At 39.7% G+C, this 19568-nt stretch overlaps 1 protein-coding gene across 1 annotated transcript in view; it reads right to left on the bottom strand.

The window, feature by feature from the left end:
* PTAR1 (protein prenyltransferase alpha subunit repeat containing 1) overlaps nt 1-19568 on the bottom strand; it is a 59357-nt gene that overhangs the window by 6055 nt on the left and 33734 nt on the right. The window contains exons 4-5 of the mRNA XM_006894406.1: nt 13681-13785; nt 11464-11677 (exon numbers count right to left, since the gene is read on the bottom strand). Of these exons, the coding sequence (XP_006894468.1) occupies nt 11464-11677; nt 13681-13785 (319 nt within the window). The remainder of the gene's footprint in view (nt 1-11463; nt 11678-13680; nt 13786-19568) is intronic.

Raw genomic sequence — 19568 nt, 5'->3', positions numbered from 1 at the left:
AGGGCAGGGTTTAGAGCTGTTGTGCATAGGGTCGCTATGAGTCGGAAATGACTCGATGGCACATAACAACAACAACAACATACTAAGTGAAGAAAGCTTGACCAAAAAAGACCATATACTGTATTGCTCTACTTATGTAAATTATCCATAATAGTTAAATACAGGAAGATGGAAAGTAAATTAATGGTTGCCAGGAGCTAGGAGCAAAGATAATGTGTAACTATTGTTTAATGGGTATTGCAATTCCATTTGAAACTAGATAGTGGTAACAGTCCCACAATAATGTTACAAAGTGACCATGAATTACTTACATTAGACCGGTTATTTTTATATTACATGAATTTCAATCAAAAAGCTATGTCAAGTCCCTACAACATTTCATCAGAGATATTTTTCAGATCAGCTAAGGGAAAAAGTCACATACTTGTAAAGTCTGAAGTTTGTCCAACATAGCAAAACTCAACTGACTCACTAGCTTTTCAAGGGTCCTGGGCCAGACGTTCTCTTCCTGTGCTGAGTTACCCTCATCCCCCTCATGTCTCACCAGCCTCTTTGGCTAGACGAAATATTTCCCTCTTCTGAACTTCCAGTTCTTGTTACAGAATTTTCTGCACATCTTGTCATCCTCATTAAAATCTACAAGTCCTTTAAGATGCTCATTCTTCCTTAACAATTGTTTTCATTCTCTTTTAACAACTGGCACCAGGTAGAGAGATGATTATTTATGAGTAAATCAATGAATTCATGTATTTAATGATTAAATGACTAGTACAAATAGATCCAAGTTTTATCAGTGAGATAACTTTCAGTGTCTCCTTTAAATTCTTGTGAGTTTTTAATAGCAACATAAACTTATTACAGATGTTATAGCTGTTGATGCTCTGAGAAATGGAAAACAAGATCATTTACAGACACAATAAGCTCTTACACTTGTAAGGAATTCAAATAACATGGAAAGCAAGAGGCAGTAAGTTATGTTATTGTTGTTGCTGATTGCCTTCGATTTGAGCACGACTCATAGCAACCCTATGAACAATAGGCCTAAAGCCCCTCTACAACTTATTAAAGTTCATAGAGCTTCTGGAGGCATGCTGTTTAGGAAGTGGATGCCACTCCTACTTCCAAATGTTATCAGCAAAATAAACATATAAATAACATGTTACCGGTAAAATTAAACATTGGTCCACTAACTGCCTAGTATACTAATTTTACCAATCATAATGGCTAACTGACGCAAGAAATAAAGAGAAATATTTTTTCTTTTCAGAGATTATAAATCATGGGAAGACTCTGTCATCTTTGTTTCAAGGAGCTGCTGGCAGATTCAAGCCAAATATGTTTGGGTTGGTGGCATTACCTCCGTACCCACTGGACAAACAAATTTCCTTAATTATTAAAAGGTTGTTGTTTGATGTCCAGTCAGAAATGACCCTTAGCCGACCCTCTATTTCCAAGTAAACCTCTGAAAAGGCACAGGAGTAGACTATTCATCTTTCTCCCACAGAGCAGCTGGTGGGTCTGCAATGCATGCCTTTAGGATTGTAGTACAGCTTCTTACTACTAGGCCACCAGAGCTCCTAACTACTTAACAAGTACTTTCAAAATCAGATTTACATTATTCATGCAGCATGATTATTTTATACACATACTATAAACATAATAGTTTTTCACTGAATACAGAACACGGAGGTGACCAATGCTCTCCACTGCTGCAAGAACAAGGCCAAGTAACCCAGCCTTGCCTTGGAGGGGTAAGACTCAAGCACCGACCAACCAGACGTAATGGACCTTTGCACCACTACCTTGATGTGGGAAGTCTGCCACAAACACCATTATATCTTTATGTTTGCTTGTTCTTACTGTTTATTCACAGGGGTATAATTTATCTGTCATTTTTTTTGTACTGGGAAATTGTTCTTTTGCATGGTGCTGTTCTTAACAGCTTAGAATCATATATGCTTGTTTGCTTGTCTACCATCTACACTTCTGGGTACAGTACTTGTCTGTCAGATGCTATACTGAAGCACAGCTCCCAGATTAAAGCAGACTAGTAAGAAGGACTGGCCATCCACTTCTAAAATAATGGACATTGGGAAAACCTTTTGAGCAATAAAGTATACTTAATAACACTCAAGGCTGAGACCTCACATGGTAAGACTCCAAAATGAGGAGGAATAGTTGCAAAGAGTCGTCATTAATAATTGGAAGGTGGAATGTATGAAGTATGCATGTAGGGAAATTAGACAATGTTAAAAAATAAATGGAAAGTATAAAGACTGACATACTAGGCATTAGAGATGGACAGGCGTTGGCCACACTGGATCAGACAATTCTATGATGTCTGATCAAACCAGGCAGGGAACAATAAAAATGAAGAAAAATAGGGTTACATTCATAGTCAAAGGACCATTTCTAGATCTATTCTGAAGTAAAATGTTGTGACAGAGTAATATCCTTACATATATAAGGAAGACCTGTTAAGACCACTGTCATTCAAATATATGCACCAACAATTAGAGTGAAGAGGAAGGAATAGAAGATTTCTACCCATTTTTGCCCTGTGCAATAAATTCATCATGCACCCAAGATATTCATTAATAGTAACTGGTGATTGGAAAGCAAAAATTGAGAACACAGAAGGAGGACAAATAGAAAAGATAGGCTTGGTGACAGAAACAAGACTATGAAAGAATGATAAAATTTTGTATAATCAACGTATTATATTGGAAGCAGAAGTGGCATCCACTTCCTAAACAACATGCCTCTGGAAACTCTGCGAACTTTGATAAATGATGATAGTTATAGAAAAGCTTCAGGCCTTTTGTTCATAGGGTTGCTATGAGTCATGATTAACTCAATAGATATCAACAACAACAATGTATTATATAATATATAATTAATTATAAAAAACTTTCATAAAAAATACCAATAACAACTATAAACATGGGCCATACCTTATGGACTCCATAGGAATCAGACTGACTACATCTGTGGAAAGAAACATCAGCAAACCAACCTCAATATTAGCTGTAAAACCAGGTCAGCTGACTGGAAAAGACTATCTACTCACATCCAAGTTCAAACCAAAGCTAAAGAAAAAGAAAACAAACCCACAAGAATCAAAATACAACCTTGAGTCAATTCTTTCTACTTGACTTAAAAAACCATCTCAAGAGCAGATGTGAGGCACTGAACACTAATCAACGAAGACCAGATGAGCTGTGGGATGATATCAAGGGTTTTATTCAAAGAAAGCCAAGGTCATTACAAAAAGAAAGGAGTAGAAAAGATCAGAAGAGATGTTGTAAGAGACTCTTGAATCTTGCTTTAGAATCCTTAAGAGCCAACACAAAGGAAAGATGAAAGAGTTGAACAGAAGATTACAAAGGGCAGCTCATGAAGACAAAGCAAAGTATTATAACCAAACGTGCAAAAATTAGAGTCAGAAAAACAACAGTGAAGAACTTGAGGATCGGCATTTCTCAAGCTGAAGAACAAATTCAAGCCTCGAGATGCAATACTGAAAGTTGTTATAGGAATCCCAGAACACTAGATTGTACTAATCTGAAACCTATTATCTAGACCAAGAAGCTGTTGTCTGAACAGAGCAAGCAAACACTTCGTGGTTTCAAGAAGAGTGTGTCAGGGGTGTATCCTATATGCTCAAAAGAACATTTTTTACAAAGTGGACTTTATGAAGAAGAATGGGGCATTAAAATTGGAAGAAGACTCACCAACAACTCGCATTATGCAGATGACAAGACCATGCTCGCTGAAACTGAGGACTTAAAGTGCTTGCTGCAGAAGATCAAGGACTGCAGCCTTCAATATGGATGTATCTCAACATCAAGAAAATAAAAATCTTCATCACTGGGCCAGCAGGCAGCAACATGATAGATGGAGAAAAGATGGAAGTTGTTAATGGTTTCATTTTTGCTCTGATACACAATCAACATCCTTGGCACCAGCAGTCATGAAATCAAAAGTTGTAATGGGAAAATCTGCTGTCAAGGACCTTTCCAGAGTGCTAAAAAACAATGTCAATCTAGAGTATAAGGCGCACCTGATCCAAACCACTGTCTTCTCAACTGCTTGCAATGCCTCTAAGGATTGGACAATGACTAAGGATGACAAAAGCATAGATGCCTTTGAGTTGTGGTGCTGAAGAAGAATAACGACCATAGCAGGAACTGCTAAGTGAATAAACAGGCTTGTCTTGCAGAAGGTGACACCAGGTTGCTCCTTGGAAAGAATAATTTTGAAACTGTCTCACATACATTGGGTATGTTTGTCAGGAAGGGCCAGTCCTTGGGGGACATCATGCTTGGAAGAGAAGGTCAGCGCAAGAGAGGAAGGCCCTGGGTGATATGAACTGACACAGTGACTATGGCAATGGGGCCAGGTGTGTCAGAGACAGTGAGGATGGCTCAAGATAGGGTAAGGTTGAGCGACTGTTCAGAGTCAGTCAACTCAACAGTACTTAACAACTGGATACCTAAATAAAGAAAAGTTCCTTAAAAGTAGAAACAAGTTATTTAATTTCCCTACTGCCAGCAAAAATGCTTGACTCATTGTGTGGGTAAGTAGAGGAGGATTAAGAATTGTAGATATTTTTCTTCAGTTTCTAGAGACACGGTTGTCTCTCAAAATATGCATACTGCTTGTAAGAACCTTAGAATTAGAGAAATGCCAAATCCATCTGAAAAGCATATACACAATGGGGGGGCGGCGGATCTAAGATTAAGCTCTTTAAGATTAATTTCTACCAGCAAGAGCAGTGGTATTTACATTCCAGTTAATTCTGTAATCGGCACATATCCATACTAGCAATCTAAAGACAACCTAAAGAGATGTTTCTTAGAAAGTATTAAAAATCATCTGAAAAGTTTCCCTTTTCCCATGTTACTCTAGTATATCTTAAAAAAATATTTTATTACCATACAATTCACTAACTCAAAGTACACAATTCAGTGACTTTTACTTTCTTCATGCAGTTGCGTGGCTATCACCATCATTGAATTTCAGGGCATTTTCACCACCTATCAACTCATACCTAGCAGGAGCCATCTCTCTTACCTGGCCTCAGACCAGTCCCCAGCAATCATTAATCCTCTTTCTGTCATACAATTTTTGTGCCTGGCTTCTTTCCCTTGAAATGTTCTCAAAGTTCTCTCTGCTGGGGAGCATGTGTCAATACACCATTTTCTTTTACAGTCAAATTATGCCACGTCACATGTGTATACCGCTTTCTGCTCAACTCACTGAAGGACACACAGGTTGTTTCTCCCTTTTGGCAACTGTAAACAGTGTAACACTGGTGTACAAGTATTTGAGTCTGTTTTCAGTTCTTTCAGGTATCTACCTAGGAGTTAACTTCCTGAAAAACTGCAAAATCTTTATTCATAGATGTCAATACATTGGACAGTTTCATCAGCAATGGACAACGGTTCTCATTTGTCCACATCTTTGCCATTCCTTAATGTCCTTTGTTGTTGCTCTTGTTGAGTCATCTACGATTCACAGGAACCCTATGAACAAGGTATCTGAACCTCATCCTATCCTAGACCACGCACACCATCTGATATTCTTGAGTCCATTGCTACAGTCACTGTGTTACTGTCCTAATTGGTGTGAAACAGGATGTCATTGTGGTTCTGATACGCACTTCCCGAATGGAGCTCGAATCCCAGAACACATGATTGTACTTATGCAAAACCTACTTAGACCAGGAGACACAGCAGGAAAACAATGCATGGTTCAAAATCAGGAAAGGAGTGCATGAGGGATACATCTTGTCTCCATACCTCTTCAATCTATATGCAGAACAGATCATGTGGGAAGCAGGGCTTTATGAGGAGAACGTGGCACAGGATTGGAGGAAGATTAAGTAACAACCTACGTTATGCAGATGATTCATCCTTGCTTGACAAAACTGAAGAAGACCTGAAGCACTTGTTCCAGAAGGCCAAGGACTGTAGTTTTCAAAAACAATTTAAGCTCAACATAAAGAAAACAACGATTCTCACCAATGGGTTAATTGGCAGCACCATGACAGATGGAGAAGAGACTGAGGTGGTTAACAATTAGAGCCTGCTCGGCTCCACAATCAACACTCTCGGCACTAGCAGTCAGGAAATCAAAAGATGACTTGCATTGGAAAAATCTGCTGTTAAGGACCTCTCCAGAGTACTGAAGCAACGATGTCAGACTAGAGACAAAGGTTTGCCTAATCTAATCCATGGTCTCCACAATTATTTGCTATGCATCAGAGAACTGGAAAATGACTAAAGATGACAGAAGAATTAATGCTTTCATAGTGTGGTGCTGGAGAAGAGTCTTGCATATACCATGGACTGTCAAGAAAACAAACAGGTCCTCTTTGAGAGGGAGAATTTTGAAGCTCCATTTCACCTACTTTGGGCATGTGGCCAGGAGGGACCAACCCTTGGAGAAGGACATCATGCTCATAAGGGTGGACGGACAGTGCAAGAGAGAAAGATCTGAGGTGAGATGGACTGATATAGTAACTGGGGCAACTGGAGCAGGTGTGTCAAAATCAGTGAGACTGGCTCAGGACAGGGCAGTTTCCGAACTGTTGTACGCTGGGTCACTATGGGTCCCAAGTGACTCGTCAGCACAGAACAACAACACAGAGAAAGGGAGCTCTGGTGGCCCAGAGGGTAAGAAGTTATGCTGGCCATTCTAAAGGCCAATCCATAAGTGGATGGAATCTACCAGATGCTTCATGAGAAAAAGATGAGAAATTTTACTCAGTGAGATTTACAGCCTCTTAAAATCCACTGAAGGATCAGCTATTAGTCAGCTGCAACTTGGCTGCAATGAGTGAGCCAGACTAATGAAGTTAAGCATACATTTATGTGCTTATTAGCTAATATTTTCAGAAATGATCTAGTGTGTCTTTTCAAAAGATATATAAACTATTAATTGGCTAGTAGTAATAAACCCTGCCACTATCTTTCCTCTCATCCTATCCTGGGATAATAATATACTTCAATAATTACTAAATATTTGCTCACTTAAATAGAGACACCACAAAACCCAAAATATTGGGGGAGGGGGGGAATCTCTCATAACTCTACTTCATTCTATTCTATTAAACATTCTTTATTTAATGAACTTTTTAAAACCAGAAAAATACATGCTTATTTTAAAATATACCTTGGGGGGGGGGCGGTCCTGGGCATCTGTTAAGAATGTAAGAATGTACTATGTGCCAAGCACTGTTTCAAATGTTCAGGTGTGTGTGGTCTCGTTCAGTGCTAACAGCATAAATTACATCTACCTCATATTTTTTACTCTTAACCTACTTTAAATATTTTTATTTAAATAATCATTTAAAATATTATTTCTAGTAGCAATAAAATATTCCAGTATTTAAAATTATTTATGATGGATTAGAATGCAACCAACTCTTTATTAACACTACAGTGTTAGCTTGTGTTTAGTTTTTAATTACTGTTTTTAATACAGCATGATTTAACATAATAAAATTCACTGTCACAGCGTCAATTCTGACCCAGAGGCCACACAAGACAGGGGAGAACTGCCCCATGGAGTTCCCAAGGTTCTCTTCTTTCCTAGAAGGAGACTACCACACTGTTCTCTCATGCTGGCTGGTGACTTCAAGCCACTAACCTGTCAACCAGCACCTGGATGCTTAGCCATGGTGCCACCAGCCCTCAAATAATTATTTAACATACTAAGCAAACCCACTGCTGTCGTGTAGATTCCAATTTCTGGTGATCCTCTACTGGGTTTCGAGGCTTCTAGATGTAAAGAGACTGCCCGGCTTTTTCTCTGGGGATGGATGGAAGATTCAAAGGGCTAATCTTAGAATTATCAGTCAGGTATGTTATGTACAATGCCGCCAGGGCTCCTTGCTTAAAGGAACAGCTAGTGCTTATTACACATTTATGGAGTTCTGGTAGTTGTGGGTAAGGAGTTGCCATGCCAATCCAGAAGTAGGCTGTTTGAATCCATAAGTTGCTTCAAGGGAGAAAGATGGGCAATCTCCTCCTACATGATTTATGGGCTCTGAAAACCCGTTGGGGGAGGTGTTTCAGTTATGAGTTGGCTCCAACTTGATAGTGATAAGTTGTCACTCTATTAAGCATTTAATAACAGCACTGTGATATTCATTTTATGTGGATTTTCTCATTTAATTGGCATCACTAGGATAAACATTATCCCCAATTTACAGATGAGGAAAACGAAAGTATACAAGAATAAGTACATTCATCAAGGACACAGCAAATTCATGACAGAACAGAGAGTCAAACAAAGTCTGTAGGATGACTGAACAGAGCCTAACCCTACTCCATACTGTGGCCCTCAGTTCTTTAGGTTGAATCCTAAGAAGCACAATGGCTAGAGTAACTAGAACACACATTCTTCCAAAAGTCTCGTAAACATGGTCATGATGCCTTTTAGTAATAATGCTCATTGTTATATCCTTACCAAAGGGGGATGATGTTGTGTACCGTACAGTCAGAACTGACCCTTGGGCGGGTTTTCAGAGGCAGTTAATAGCACGGGAAGAGACTGTCCATCTGTTCTACACAAACAGTGTTTTTGTGATTACTTCCTCCACCAGAGAAAAATAGTTGGACATAATCTCCAGGCTGGGCCCAAAGGTTTATAAAACCAGAAAGGAGATTGAGCAAGCTCAGCACTGTTCAATGAGACTGACGGGGTAAGACACACTGTCCCTGTGCAGGGTGCTAAGGACGAATGCCCCTTGAAGCAGTACAAACAGACAACAGGAGAGGGCTCAGGAGCTGGGCCAACACATCACTAAAATGTTAGTGCCAGACAGTGTCACTGCACCAAGAACTGGCCCTTTATTCCTGATTTTATGAGCATGCTGCTTTAAAAGATTCACAACCTGGCAAAAAAATTTCCAAAGATCTCAGCTCACCTGGACTCTGCCCTCCTCTTATCCATCACCATGTGTCCATTCCACCCACAGTGCCAAGCCATTAACGCTGAGATGACCACTTCTAAAGCACTCTCTGTCTCCCACGCTCACTGAAATAACCTGCACATGCGTTCTTGGAGGGAGCTCTGCCAGCTCTAAGGCAGGCAGTCTGAATCCATCAGCTGCTCCATGGGATAAAGATGGACAGTCTCCTCTCATGTAATTTACAGCTCTGGAAACCTACTGGAGGGGTCAGCGAGGAGTCAGCTCCTGCTCGATGACACGGAACAACAACACTGCTAGAGTTAACTCCCCATGGCTGCTGTTTCCATTCAGTTCAGCCAGACGAAAAGCCACTTCCCTGGGCTCTATCCTGTGCTTCCCGCGGTCTGTGCAAGCACCACACAGCTTCACAGCTGCTATCTGCTTCCTCAACTAGGGCTCCAACTTGCTGACAACAAACTCTGTGTTTATAATGCCACATCCATGCAGATGGCAGAGTGGTAGTAGGGTTCTAGTACTTTACAATAAATTAACTGCACCAAGATGATCAAACTTGCAGCTAGGTTGTTTAGGTTTTTTGTTCTTGTTTTTTACCACATAATACTTTACTGGTAGTATGAGAGTTCTGTACACAGTAAAGAGACGGTTGGAAGGAAGAGTTCATGGCAATTTAAGGCATCCACAATTCGATATGATATAAATACATGTTTTAAGATGTTTAACATTATCTAATAGCAATTTAATGTAGGTTGTTTTCTTTCCTTTTAAAAATATTTGAGAAGAGACAATGGCTACCAAATTTCAAACTTCAGACTTAGATTCTATCACTATCAGGCTATGGTTGCCTTCCTTTCACATTTCAATTTATTTAAACCCTTTACTCAATGCCATTTAGGGAATCTGCAGCTAGTTTTTATTAAAACTTTCTATTTACAAGGAGGAAAAAGATGAACCCTTATTTGGTAATCCACTTGCGTATGTAGCAGAGGTCTCACTTTACCAATAAAAACATTAAGGCCATGCTTTCCATATAGCCAGTACGGTAAAAATCTGAATTCAAGTCAATGTGATTCGAAGCCCTCTGAGTTTTCCTCTCCAACAGGTGGCTTTTTCACCTGAAACTCAGGCTCTACAAACTGGAAGGAAAATGTAATTGTTTCAAAATTATTTGCTTAAAATGTCCCAGAAATAAAAACTTTCCTGTTGGTTCTGGAGAAATCTCTGGCTAGGAAACAATGGGGTGGGGGTGGGGGTGAACCTGGGCATAAAGGTGTGGGAAAAGAGTGGTCAGCAAAGATTATAGAGAATCCTTCTCCACTGATCTAAAAATACCATTTAGGGCTATCTCAGCCCTAATTTGGCCTCTTTTTTGGTTGTCCCAAGCCTAGGAAACTCCTTAGATGAGAAGAGAAAAAACTAGAGAAGCTACATTGTAGAGGAAGTTGTACAAGGACATTTGGTTTTCATTATAATGAATAATAAGCAGTGTAACTGGGGCAAAGTCGAAGCCATTTAAATTCTCTGGAGACCTGTCTCCTCATTTCTAAACTGAAAGGACTAGCTGTGACAGTTTCTAATGTTGGTGTGCATCCTTCTAATGACTGTGAGCCTGTAGAAAACACTCATCTGTAGAGTCCATCCTCAATTTCAACTTGGATGGCTGGAGGCAGACCTAGCTGGCACAGTAACTCACAGGCTCAGGCACTTTGGGACGACCTCTGTGACATCTTCTGTGGCCCAGGGGAGGGGACCAGCCAATCCAGCACATTAAAGCCACTGAGCCACACAATCAAGAAATAACAATTTCAATTCTACAAGGCTTTAGTAATCCATTGTTCTCTCTGAACAAAGTGAGCTATCTTCAGTCATCTTTGCATAGTTAATACTTGGCTCTGTTGTACTAATGTTCTACATAATCCACTGCTGTCAATCTGATTCCGACACAAAGGCACCCTAGAGGACAGAGAATGCCCCACAGGGGTCCCAGCGCTGCCACAGCTTCCTCCGAGTGGCTGGAGAGGTTGAACCACAACCTTCTGGGCGGGTGGGCACTTTAACCCCAGTGCCATGAGCTCCATGAGAGCCACTGCTCTCAAGCTGACTTTGACGCCCAACATCGCTGTAGGAGAGAAGAGAACTACTCCTAGGATGTCTAGGGCTGTGAGTCTTTATTGCAGGATTATTTTGCCCAATTTATCTTCCATAGAATGGCTCCACAGCTCAAACTGTCATCCTTCTGGTGATCAGCTTAACACATTTTTCCTCATCAAGGCTCCAAACTTCGGAACTGGCCAAAATGCAAACTTTTCAAAATTGTCAGGGTTTCCCTGGAGCTCTCAGCTGTCATAATCCTCTCTCTGCTGGGGGTAGGGGTGGCCAGACTATTAGTTCCTCTGCTCTCCTCTCCTCCCCTCCCCTCTCCTCCTCTCCTCTCCTTTCCTCCTTTAAAGCTGCTCTGAGGATAAATTACCACTATTCAATTTAAAGGCAGTTGGCCCAGAGAGACTGAATAACAAACCTACCTTGATGTCTAGCTTGGCCAGGTGTTGTAACACCCAGATCCGATGGGACCAGGCATTGTAGTTGCTTGGGTATCTCCCTGCAGCTTCACCACAGACTTCCATCTCTTCTTGTATTAATCGCTGTGTTCTCTCTGCAGGAATTGTTCCCAAGTTTCCTTTGGTCACAAAGGCAGGCAAGGAAGTTTCCTGAATTAGCTGTTGTAGCACCCATCGCCTATTTAGGTGGCATTGGGGACAGACAGCAAAGAAAATGTGTAAACCACAGAAGAAAACAATAGTTTTTATTTACTTTTCACTTTATTCCCACTCATAGACAGTGCAAAAATAATACCTGCTTGTAAACTCTGGCTTTGCTTTTTCTCCCATTTGCTTTAAGGAGTGGAAGAGTAAAGAAAGAAGTGGTATTTTTTTGTTTGGTTTTTTTTGTTATAAAGGCATAACTGAAGTTAGCAGCATGAACAAAGCAGAGAGAGGGACAAGTAGTCTAAAGTGCCTCGGTGATTTAGAAAATCATTCTAAAACTTTTAAACTTGTCAAAAAGAATGCTATCAATTCCAAAATGATCTCTCCAAATTTGACCAGGATATGTAAAGGCAACTAATGAGTGTCTTTATGTGTGTATTCCGGGAAGGCATGTGCTCATTTATGTCTGGTTAACATGAGAATAAAATCCACGCTTGCCATCTTTAATTGCATGTGAGTGCCTCACCTTATCTCTACCTCCTCTAGAAATGTTGTATTTATCTGCACACAAGAAACTGCATTATGACAGCTTTCACCAAGCAAAATTTTTATACTATTGCACAGAATCTGGAAGGAAACAAATACAACAGTTATACCGTCAAGACGGTGTCAAAAAGCCTCAACTCACACGTTTCTCTCTTGTGTACTTATGATTTTCACTATTCACACTCATGGAATTGATTCCGACCTACGGAAGAGTAGAACTGCTCTGGGGTCTCCCAGGCTGTGAGTCCTTATAGATGCACACTGCCATTTCACTCTCTCAAGTGGTTGATGGGTTTGATTTGCCAGTCTTTGAGTTAACAGCCAAATCTTTAAACACTATGTCACCGGGGCACTCTAGACTTGCACTAGCATATGTTTAAAATCAAAAGTAAGAAAAAGGTGTTTCTAACTACTTAATGTCTTCTGCTTTACAGTCTGAAAGCATTCTTTTAGACTAAAAATTTCCAGAAAACAGTATGGCCATTTTTAAATAATGGAAATTTTAACAATAAATTTTATAAAAAATTAGGCAAGGTAATAAATGCATAGGTGTATATTTAATAGTTTCCATTCCCCAGCACAGTTTTCTACCCACTGCCCCTCATGCATACATGCCTCTCTGAGGTTCTATAGCCTAATTTCTGGCAAGGAAGAAAATATTAAGTATTTTAGAAGGAGCTGAAGTGTAATGATAGCCAAAGGCAAGACAGAATCTAAGCAATACCTTGAACTAAAATAAGATCCTAAACTGTATGGAATTTAAGAAGTTGCAATAGAGCTTAACACACTAAGAAGAGGGTTCTTATAAGCATTTCCCCACTGACCATCTCTATGAAGACCATTGTCCCATTTTAGTAAATGAGAACAGCTATCTGGGTTCAAGAGGATGAGACTTCTAAATAACCAGGATGCTAAATGAGTCCTTACATGCATTCTCTCTGCCTCAGGCCTTTAACCTAAATAAAAAGTTCTGGGCATTTCTGGTTTTAGCAACTTTAGTTCAGTCCAAACAGCATTTACCTCAGTTGCCCCCTCATCACTCTTTGTAAATTAATGTCCGTTGCCACAAGCATCACCAACTTCTCAGGAATTTACTGTAATATACAGTAGAATCCAAACTGTTCATTATTGTTGAAGCCCTAAATGCAACTTCTACGACCACTTCAGAGAGTTAAAAGAACAGTCAATATCAATTGATTGTTTCAAAGTGGCAGACACTATGGTAGTATGTGCATGCGTATCTCACGCAACCTCTATTTTAACTATGATGTAGGCATTATTACAATCAAGGAAACTGAAACCTGGAGAAGTTCAATCATCTTCTGAGATCACACAGGCAAGTGAGGGCCTCTAGATTTAAATAAACCCAGGTAAGTAACATCAGACACCATCTGATGTCCATATCACTATGCAACCTTGCCTTAGATTTCATGTATTTCACCAGCCATTCTCTGAACAAAAAATACTATCACGCTACACTTTACATACCTGTGAATCCATGTTTCTGGACTCTTTGGAAACTTAGTTAAGGCCAGTTTTCCCAAATGTAAATCCTTAATTGGATTTAAAGTGCCAGAGAGGATCAGCTCTTTCCTGTAAATGAAAATGATAAAAAGATTTTACCCTTGTTTTTAAACATAGTGAGTGGGTATTAATATAAACTTGTAAAATAAATTTCCAAGAACTAAAAACAAAAACAACCAAACTCCAACTCCAAACCACTGTAGTGTATTATAATTCTCATAAGCATCATATAGTAGTCAAGAGTATACTGTCATCATCTTGAAACTATAAAAAACTACAAACAAAAGCTGACCCCACTGTTGTCACACCAATTCCAAGTGATGGTAACTCCCTCCTGGTTTCTGAGGCTGTAATCCTTTACAGAAGGAGAAGGCCTCATTCCCTCTAGCCAGTACTGGGAGAGTCAGCTGGAGGGTTGAACCACTAACCCTTAGGTAAACAGACCAACATGTAATGCACCACATAAGGTCTCCACTGAGCAGACACAGAAGTTCTTAAATCAAGAGTGAAATTTTAACTGTGTTGGAAGGCAATAAAGCGGTTTTCTGACTTGTCTGATTTCCAAGAACTACATGAAGTGACATTACTATCTATAGGAAAGTTCCCATACCAGTCAAGAATTGCTCCAGCTTTCTAAATAGGATTTAATGTGATCAGTTGATCTAAATAAATAAATAAAGCTTAAAGTAACACATCACATCACTGAGATAGAGGGGAAATACACCAAATTACCACTCTAACAAGTTAGGTTTTATCTTTTAGTTTTCTCTTGTATCTTCTGCCCAACATGCCTTAACATTATTATTTTTTACTGTGATTTGAGTGAAATGTTAGAGCAAACTGGTTTTCCATTTAACAATTCATATACAATTAATTATGCTTTCTGACATGGATTATAATTCCCAAGTTTTAAGTGTTATTTCCACTGTCTCCTTGTTTCTAATTCCCCTCCATCCTCCCTTCCCATTCCTTGCTTCCTTCTGAACCCAAATGATGCTCTTTTAATCCTGTAGAGTTGATTATTCTGAGAAGCATGTTCTTCCCCAGTGTTTCTTTCCTCATCACCTATAGACTTGTTTACTGCTTGGCTCAAAGATGAGTTACACTGGCGACTCCAGATGCAGGATTGAAGAGGGCCAGTCTGTAAATCTCTGCCAGATCAATAGTCATGATCTTGATAGAAAATTTTGTATCCTGCTCTTGCTGTACTAGAACTTAAGAATTTTCCCATTTTTCTACATAATCTTGTATTGTGATTTGAAAGTCTATAAAATAAATGAGTTTAAAAGAAACTTTAGTTAAGATACGGTCAGGATTTTCAAGCGCTCGCAGATGCCATTGGCAACAAGACTGCGGACCAAGTGAAGTACTTCTTGGTTACCTACAGGCAGCAGTTCAAATCCGAAGATGTCTTGCAGAGGTGGGAAGCAAAGCAAAGAGCCCAGGCTTCCAATGATGTTTCAACTCACAGAGCTGGGACAAGACAGGCTTCTCATGAGCCGCCAAGGGAGCCTCACACCCCACAGGCCCCTCAGACTTTGCATCAGTTGCCCCCAGTGTCATCATTCACTCCAAAACCAACAGACCCCAGGGCCACTCTGAACCAGCCTTCACCAGCGTACCTGCCTGGTGTTCTTGCTCTCCCAGGGTCTTTGCCATTCCAGCACCAGCAGCCTGGGATCATCCATCTTTCACTGCCTTACAACTACATTCAGGTTCCAGGGCCGCTCACTTACCTACCTACTTCTCTGCCACACCACGGAGCCGTTAGACCAGCGTTAGGCAGTGTGGTCAACAGCCAGGTCTACTTACTAGGATTCCAACAGGGTCACAGGCCTCCCTCTACTCAAAATTAAAGTGGACAGAGTAACTCTCCACCCCTTTCCATCATTGTGTCAATGCTCCTTTGACTGCAGTGAGAGAGCGAAAGGAATAGCCTTTCTTTTATCAAGGAGAATAGGGCTGTGGACTGCTTCAGTGTCAGCCGACCAACGTGCAGATGGCGGATGAAGTTTTCTGTTTACTGGACTAAAATGTTAGAGAACAAAAAACGTCCATTGGCTGTCTTTATAGAATATACATTCAGCAATGTGATCTTAAAGAAGAAAAAAATATATATCAAATATTTGCTATAACAAAGAGATGTTTTTGTTGTTCTGGTTTTCTAGTTCATTTAGGAAGCTTTGGTGGTCTGGTTGATAAAGACTTGGCCGTCGCCCAAAGGCAGCCTGCTAACACAACAACAGGCTCGGTTCACCGAGCCCCCACCAAGTACTCGTTTTCTTGAAGTTCCTTATTTTTCCAGTTTTTTTTAAGTCAGGGCTGATCGTATTGCAATATTAGCTAAGGAATTGTGAAAACTCCTTAAATTTCTTAAAGATGTTTCACTTTTTTAAAGAAATAAATATTTTCTTATGTTAGGAGTGAAAAAGTCAATAGCCTGTACTTGAGATTTTTAAAAAAAATTTTCACTCATTATTGCACGTTTTCGTCCTTTACCCCTCCCCTAGTCCACTTTGCAATGTACCCCTTATTCCAGATTGTTGACATACATATACTGCGTACTCTTATATTCCTTTCAATCAGTCTTTCCTTCCTTTGTTCCCATGAATGCAGTGTACATTAACACATTTCTTTTTCTCTCCCCAACCCTCTTGTCAGCACTGTTTTATAACAGGGGTGTTATATGGTGTTTGTCCTGCTGTGACTTAGATACCTCACTCAGCATAACGTCCTCCAGGCTTACCCTTGTTGTATAACAGTGTACAAGTTACGTTGTTTTTCAGTGCTGAGTGGTATTTCATTATTAGGATGTCCCATATTTTTTTTCTCTTCTATCACTTGTTTGTTGATGCTTTTATCTCTTCTGCAATTGTGAATAATTCAGCAATAAACATGTGTGTTCATACAAAAAAAAAGCATTTTAAAGAACCAGTTTTCACTGAGTAGCCATGCTGTCTTTTCCCATTACTGCTACGCTGCTTGCAAGTGTCTGCTCTTCTAAAGTAACTCTCAGGGAGAGGAAGAAGGGCTTTGTGCTTATGAATCCCCTCTCCACCATTAAAGTAATTTCCAAAGGAGGCATTACCAGTATGGTCCCTGATGCACCAGACCACTCCTTTTTTGAAATGTAAACAGCAAAGTAATATGCTAATAATAATAATGTATTTCTATTTGGTGCTGTTTTTAAAACTGTCCAAACCCAGACAAAACGTTAGTGTAATTAAGAAGGTCATGAGTGCATGACCTATCAGTTTTCAAGTAAATACAATATATATTTAAAATTAATTTCTCAGGCAATTATTAGAGATATTTTATGGAGTGCTCTGTCTTTAAAATCTGGTGTAACTTATATTTGAAGCACATCCCAATGAAGACTATAGCATTCAACAGCTTCTGCTGTGGACAGGAGAGCTCTAGAAAAGTGAAGTGTCCTAGTACTCAGTCTTTGGACTGGTGCCCTTAGCAATCTAACACTCATTCCTTTGGGGATCTCAAGCAGTCACAAGGTTTTAAATACCACCTCCATGCCTTTGAATGGTGGTGCTGACAAAGAGTACTGAATAACCTATGGACTGCCAAAAGAACAAACAGATCTGTCCTGGAGGCAGTGCAACCAGGGTGCTCCTGAGAGGCACAGCTGGTCAAACTTCACCTCACATACTTTAAGTATGTTGTCAAGAAGTACCAGTCCTTAGAGAAAGACATCATGCTGGGAAAGGTCGAGGGTTAGAGAAACAAAGACTTCCAACAAGATAAACTGACACATGACCACACAAAGGGCTTGAGCATGGCACAGATCACCGGGTGCTGCAGGACAGGGTAAGGTTCTGATCTGTTGTACACAGATGAGTCATTCTGAGTCACAGTCAACTTGACGAAACCCAACAACACTCTAATGATTCCCAAATTTATGTGGAATTTATGTGTCTTGGACCAGATTCCTAAACTACAACTTTGGACACAGACCTCTTATGTCCCAAACTAAAGTTTTGAGCTCCAACCAACCTCCTCTCTTGTCCTCCAAAGCACTAAATCTTTGCTTCCAAACATCCTCATTTCAATAGATGGCAAAATCATTTCCAGTTGCTAAAGCCAAAAAACTATAATCATCACATCTCTTAGCGCAATCAGTGCAATCACCTCCTACCCTCATCCTACTTCCCTACAGCCTATTTTCCATTATGGAGCCAGAGTTTCAAAATCTAAGTAAGATACTGTCCCTCTCTGGCAAAGGGACCAGCTTGAAAACATTTAATGACTTTATTTATCATTCAGTGTAAGTCTATGATGGCCTACAACAATCTACAGAGGCACAGGAGACCTAGCACATTACCCTGACTTCATCTCCTAGAAGCTATTTACACTTTTCAACTTACAATGGCTTTCTTGCTCTCTCCAAGCACCTAGGAACACTTTAGGATGTTCTCAACTAGCATATGCTGTTACTGTTGTTGGTATGTGTCATCAAGTTGCAAGTGAATCACAGCTGATCCTCCAGTAGATTTTCAGGGACAGTAAATCACAGGGGAGGAGGCTGTCTATCTTTCTCCTGTGAGACAGCTGGTGGATTTGAACGTCTTGCTTTTGGGCTGACAGCATAATTACTTACCACTAAACACGAGAGCTCCCTCACCTAGCATACGGGAGTTAGGTTATAATTACACGGAGGTAAGAACAAATAAATAAGCTTTCAAATGAATGAAAAGAAGAAATGCTACCAAGTACTGTGTTTATTAAATAAGTAACATACACAGTTAAAGCACAATCTCTGGTATATAGTAGCCTCTCAATAAACATTAGTCTATTCTCTAACAGTTGGGGTATTTCTCATAAAGGGGAATGTTATTATTATTGTGATAAGCTACCATGTTGGAACTGACTCATAGTTGACCCTCCAGCTGGTTTTCAGAGACAGTAAATTACACAAGAGGAAAGTTCCCATCTTTATGCATCTGGTAGATGCAAACCATGTGAGTTTGAGTTGGCAACAAAACTTCTTACCCACCAAATCATCAGAGCTCATTCTAAAAGTAACATTGTAAGACATACATTTCGTTTTATATTTAACAGACTTCTTACTCTGATAATTCAGATCTGATTAATGCAATGGACGTTTCTAAGAAGACATATAATAAGAGTATTTTTTTTTTAAAAAAATCACTGTCAATAGTGTAAGATTCAGTAGCTATTATTAAACAGTAGTTAAAAATATAACTTTGCTTACACTACACAAAATGAAATAAAATACAGGTTAAGTCATCTTTAAAGATAAAGAGCTATAATTTTATGGTTCTTTCCTACAGTGAAATTTAAATTTATTCAGAATGTTCAATGAGACGTCATTTTTATTTACTTAGAATTTAGTCCCAATTTTCCTCTAAGCAAACTTGTGCATATCTAAGGGGCCATCCATTTAGTTAAGCCTTTACTATTATGTAAGAATCCCTAGTCGCATAGCATATTATGAATTGTGCTACTAATGAAAAGGTCAGTGGTTAGAACCACTAAGGCTTTGAGGGAGAAATACGGGAAGTCTCCTCCAGTCAATTTGCTTCAAAAACCAGATGGAAGGTCACCATGAGTCAGAATCAACTCAACAGCACTGGGATTTTGGGTTTATACGCTTAATAGTGTTTGGTTCCAAATACTTTAATTTTTTCTTTTTAAATGAGCCTAGTATGAATTTTACTATTTCTATAAAGCTCAATGTCAAGAAGACAAAGATTCTCACCACTGGACCAATTGGCAGCATCAGCATGGATGGTGAAGAGATTGAGATTGTACACAGCTTTAGTTTGCTTGGCTCCATAGTCAACAGTCTTGGCACCAGCAGCCAGGAAATTAAAAGG

Source organism: Elephantulus edwardii, unplaced genomic scaffold, assembly GCF_000299155.1.
Source record: "Elephantulus edwardii isolate Elephantulus edwardi_28Jun2011 unplaced genomic scaffold, EleEdw1.0 scaffold00141, whole genome shotgun sequence".
Taxonomy (NCBI): Eukaryota; Metazoa; Chordata; class Mammalia; order Macroscelidea; family Macroscelididae; genus Elephantulus; species Elephantulus edwardii.
This window is presented reverse-complemented; position numbering and strand designations above follow the sequence as displayed.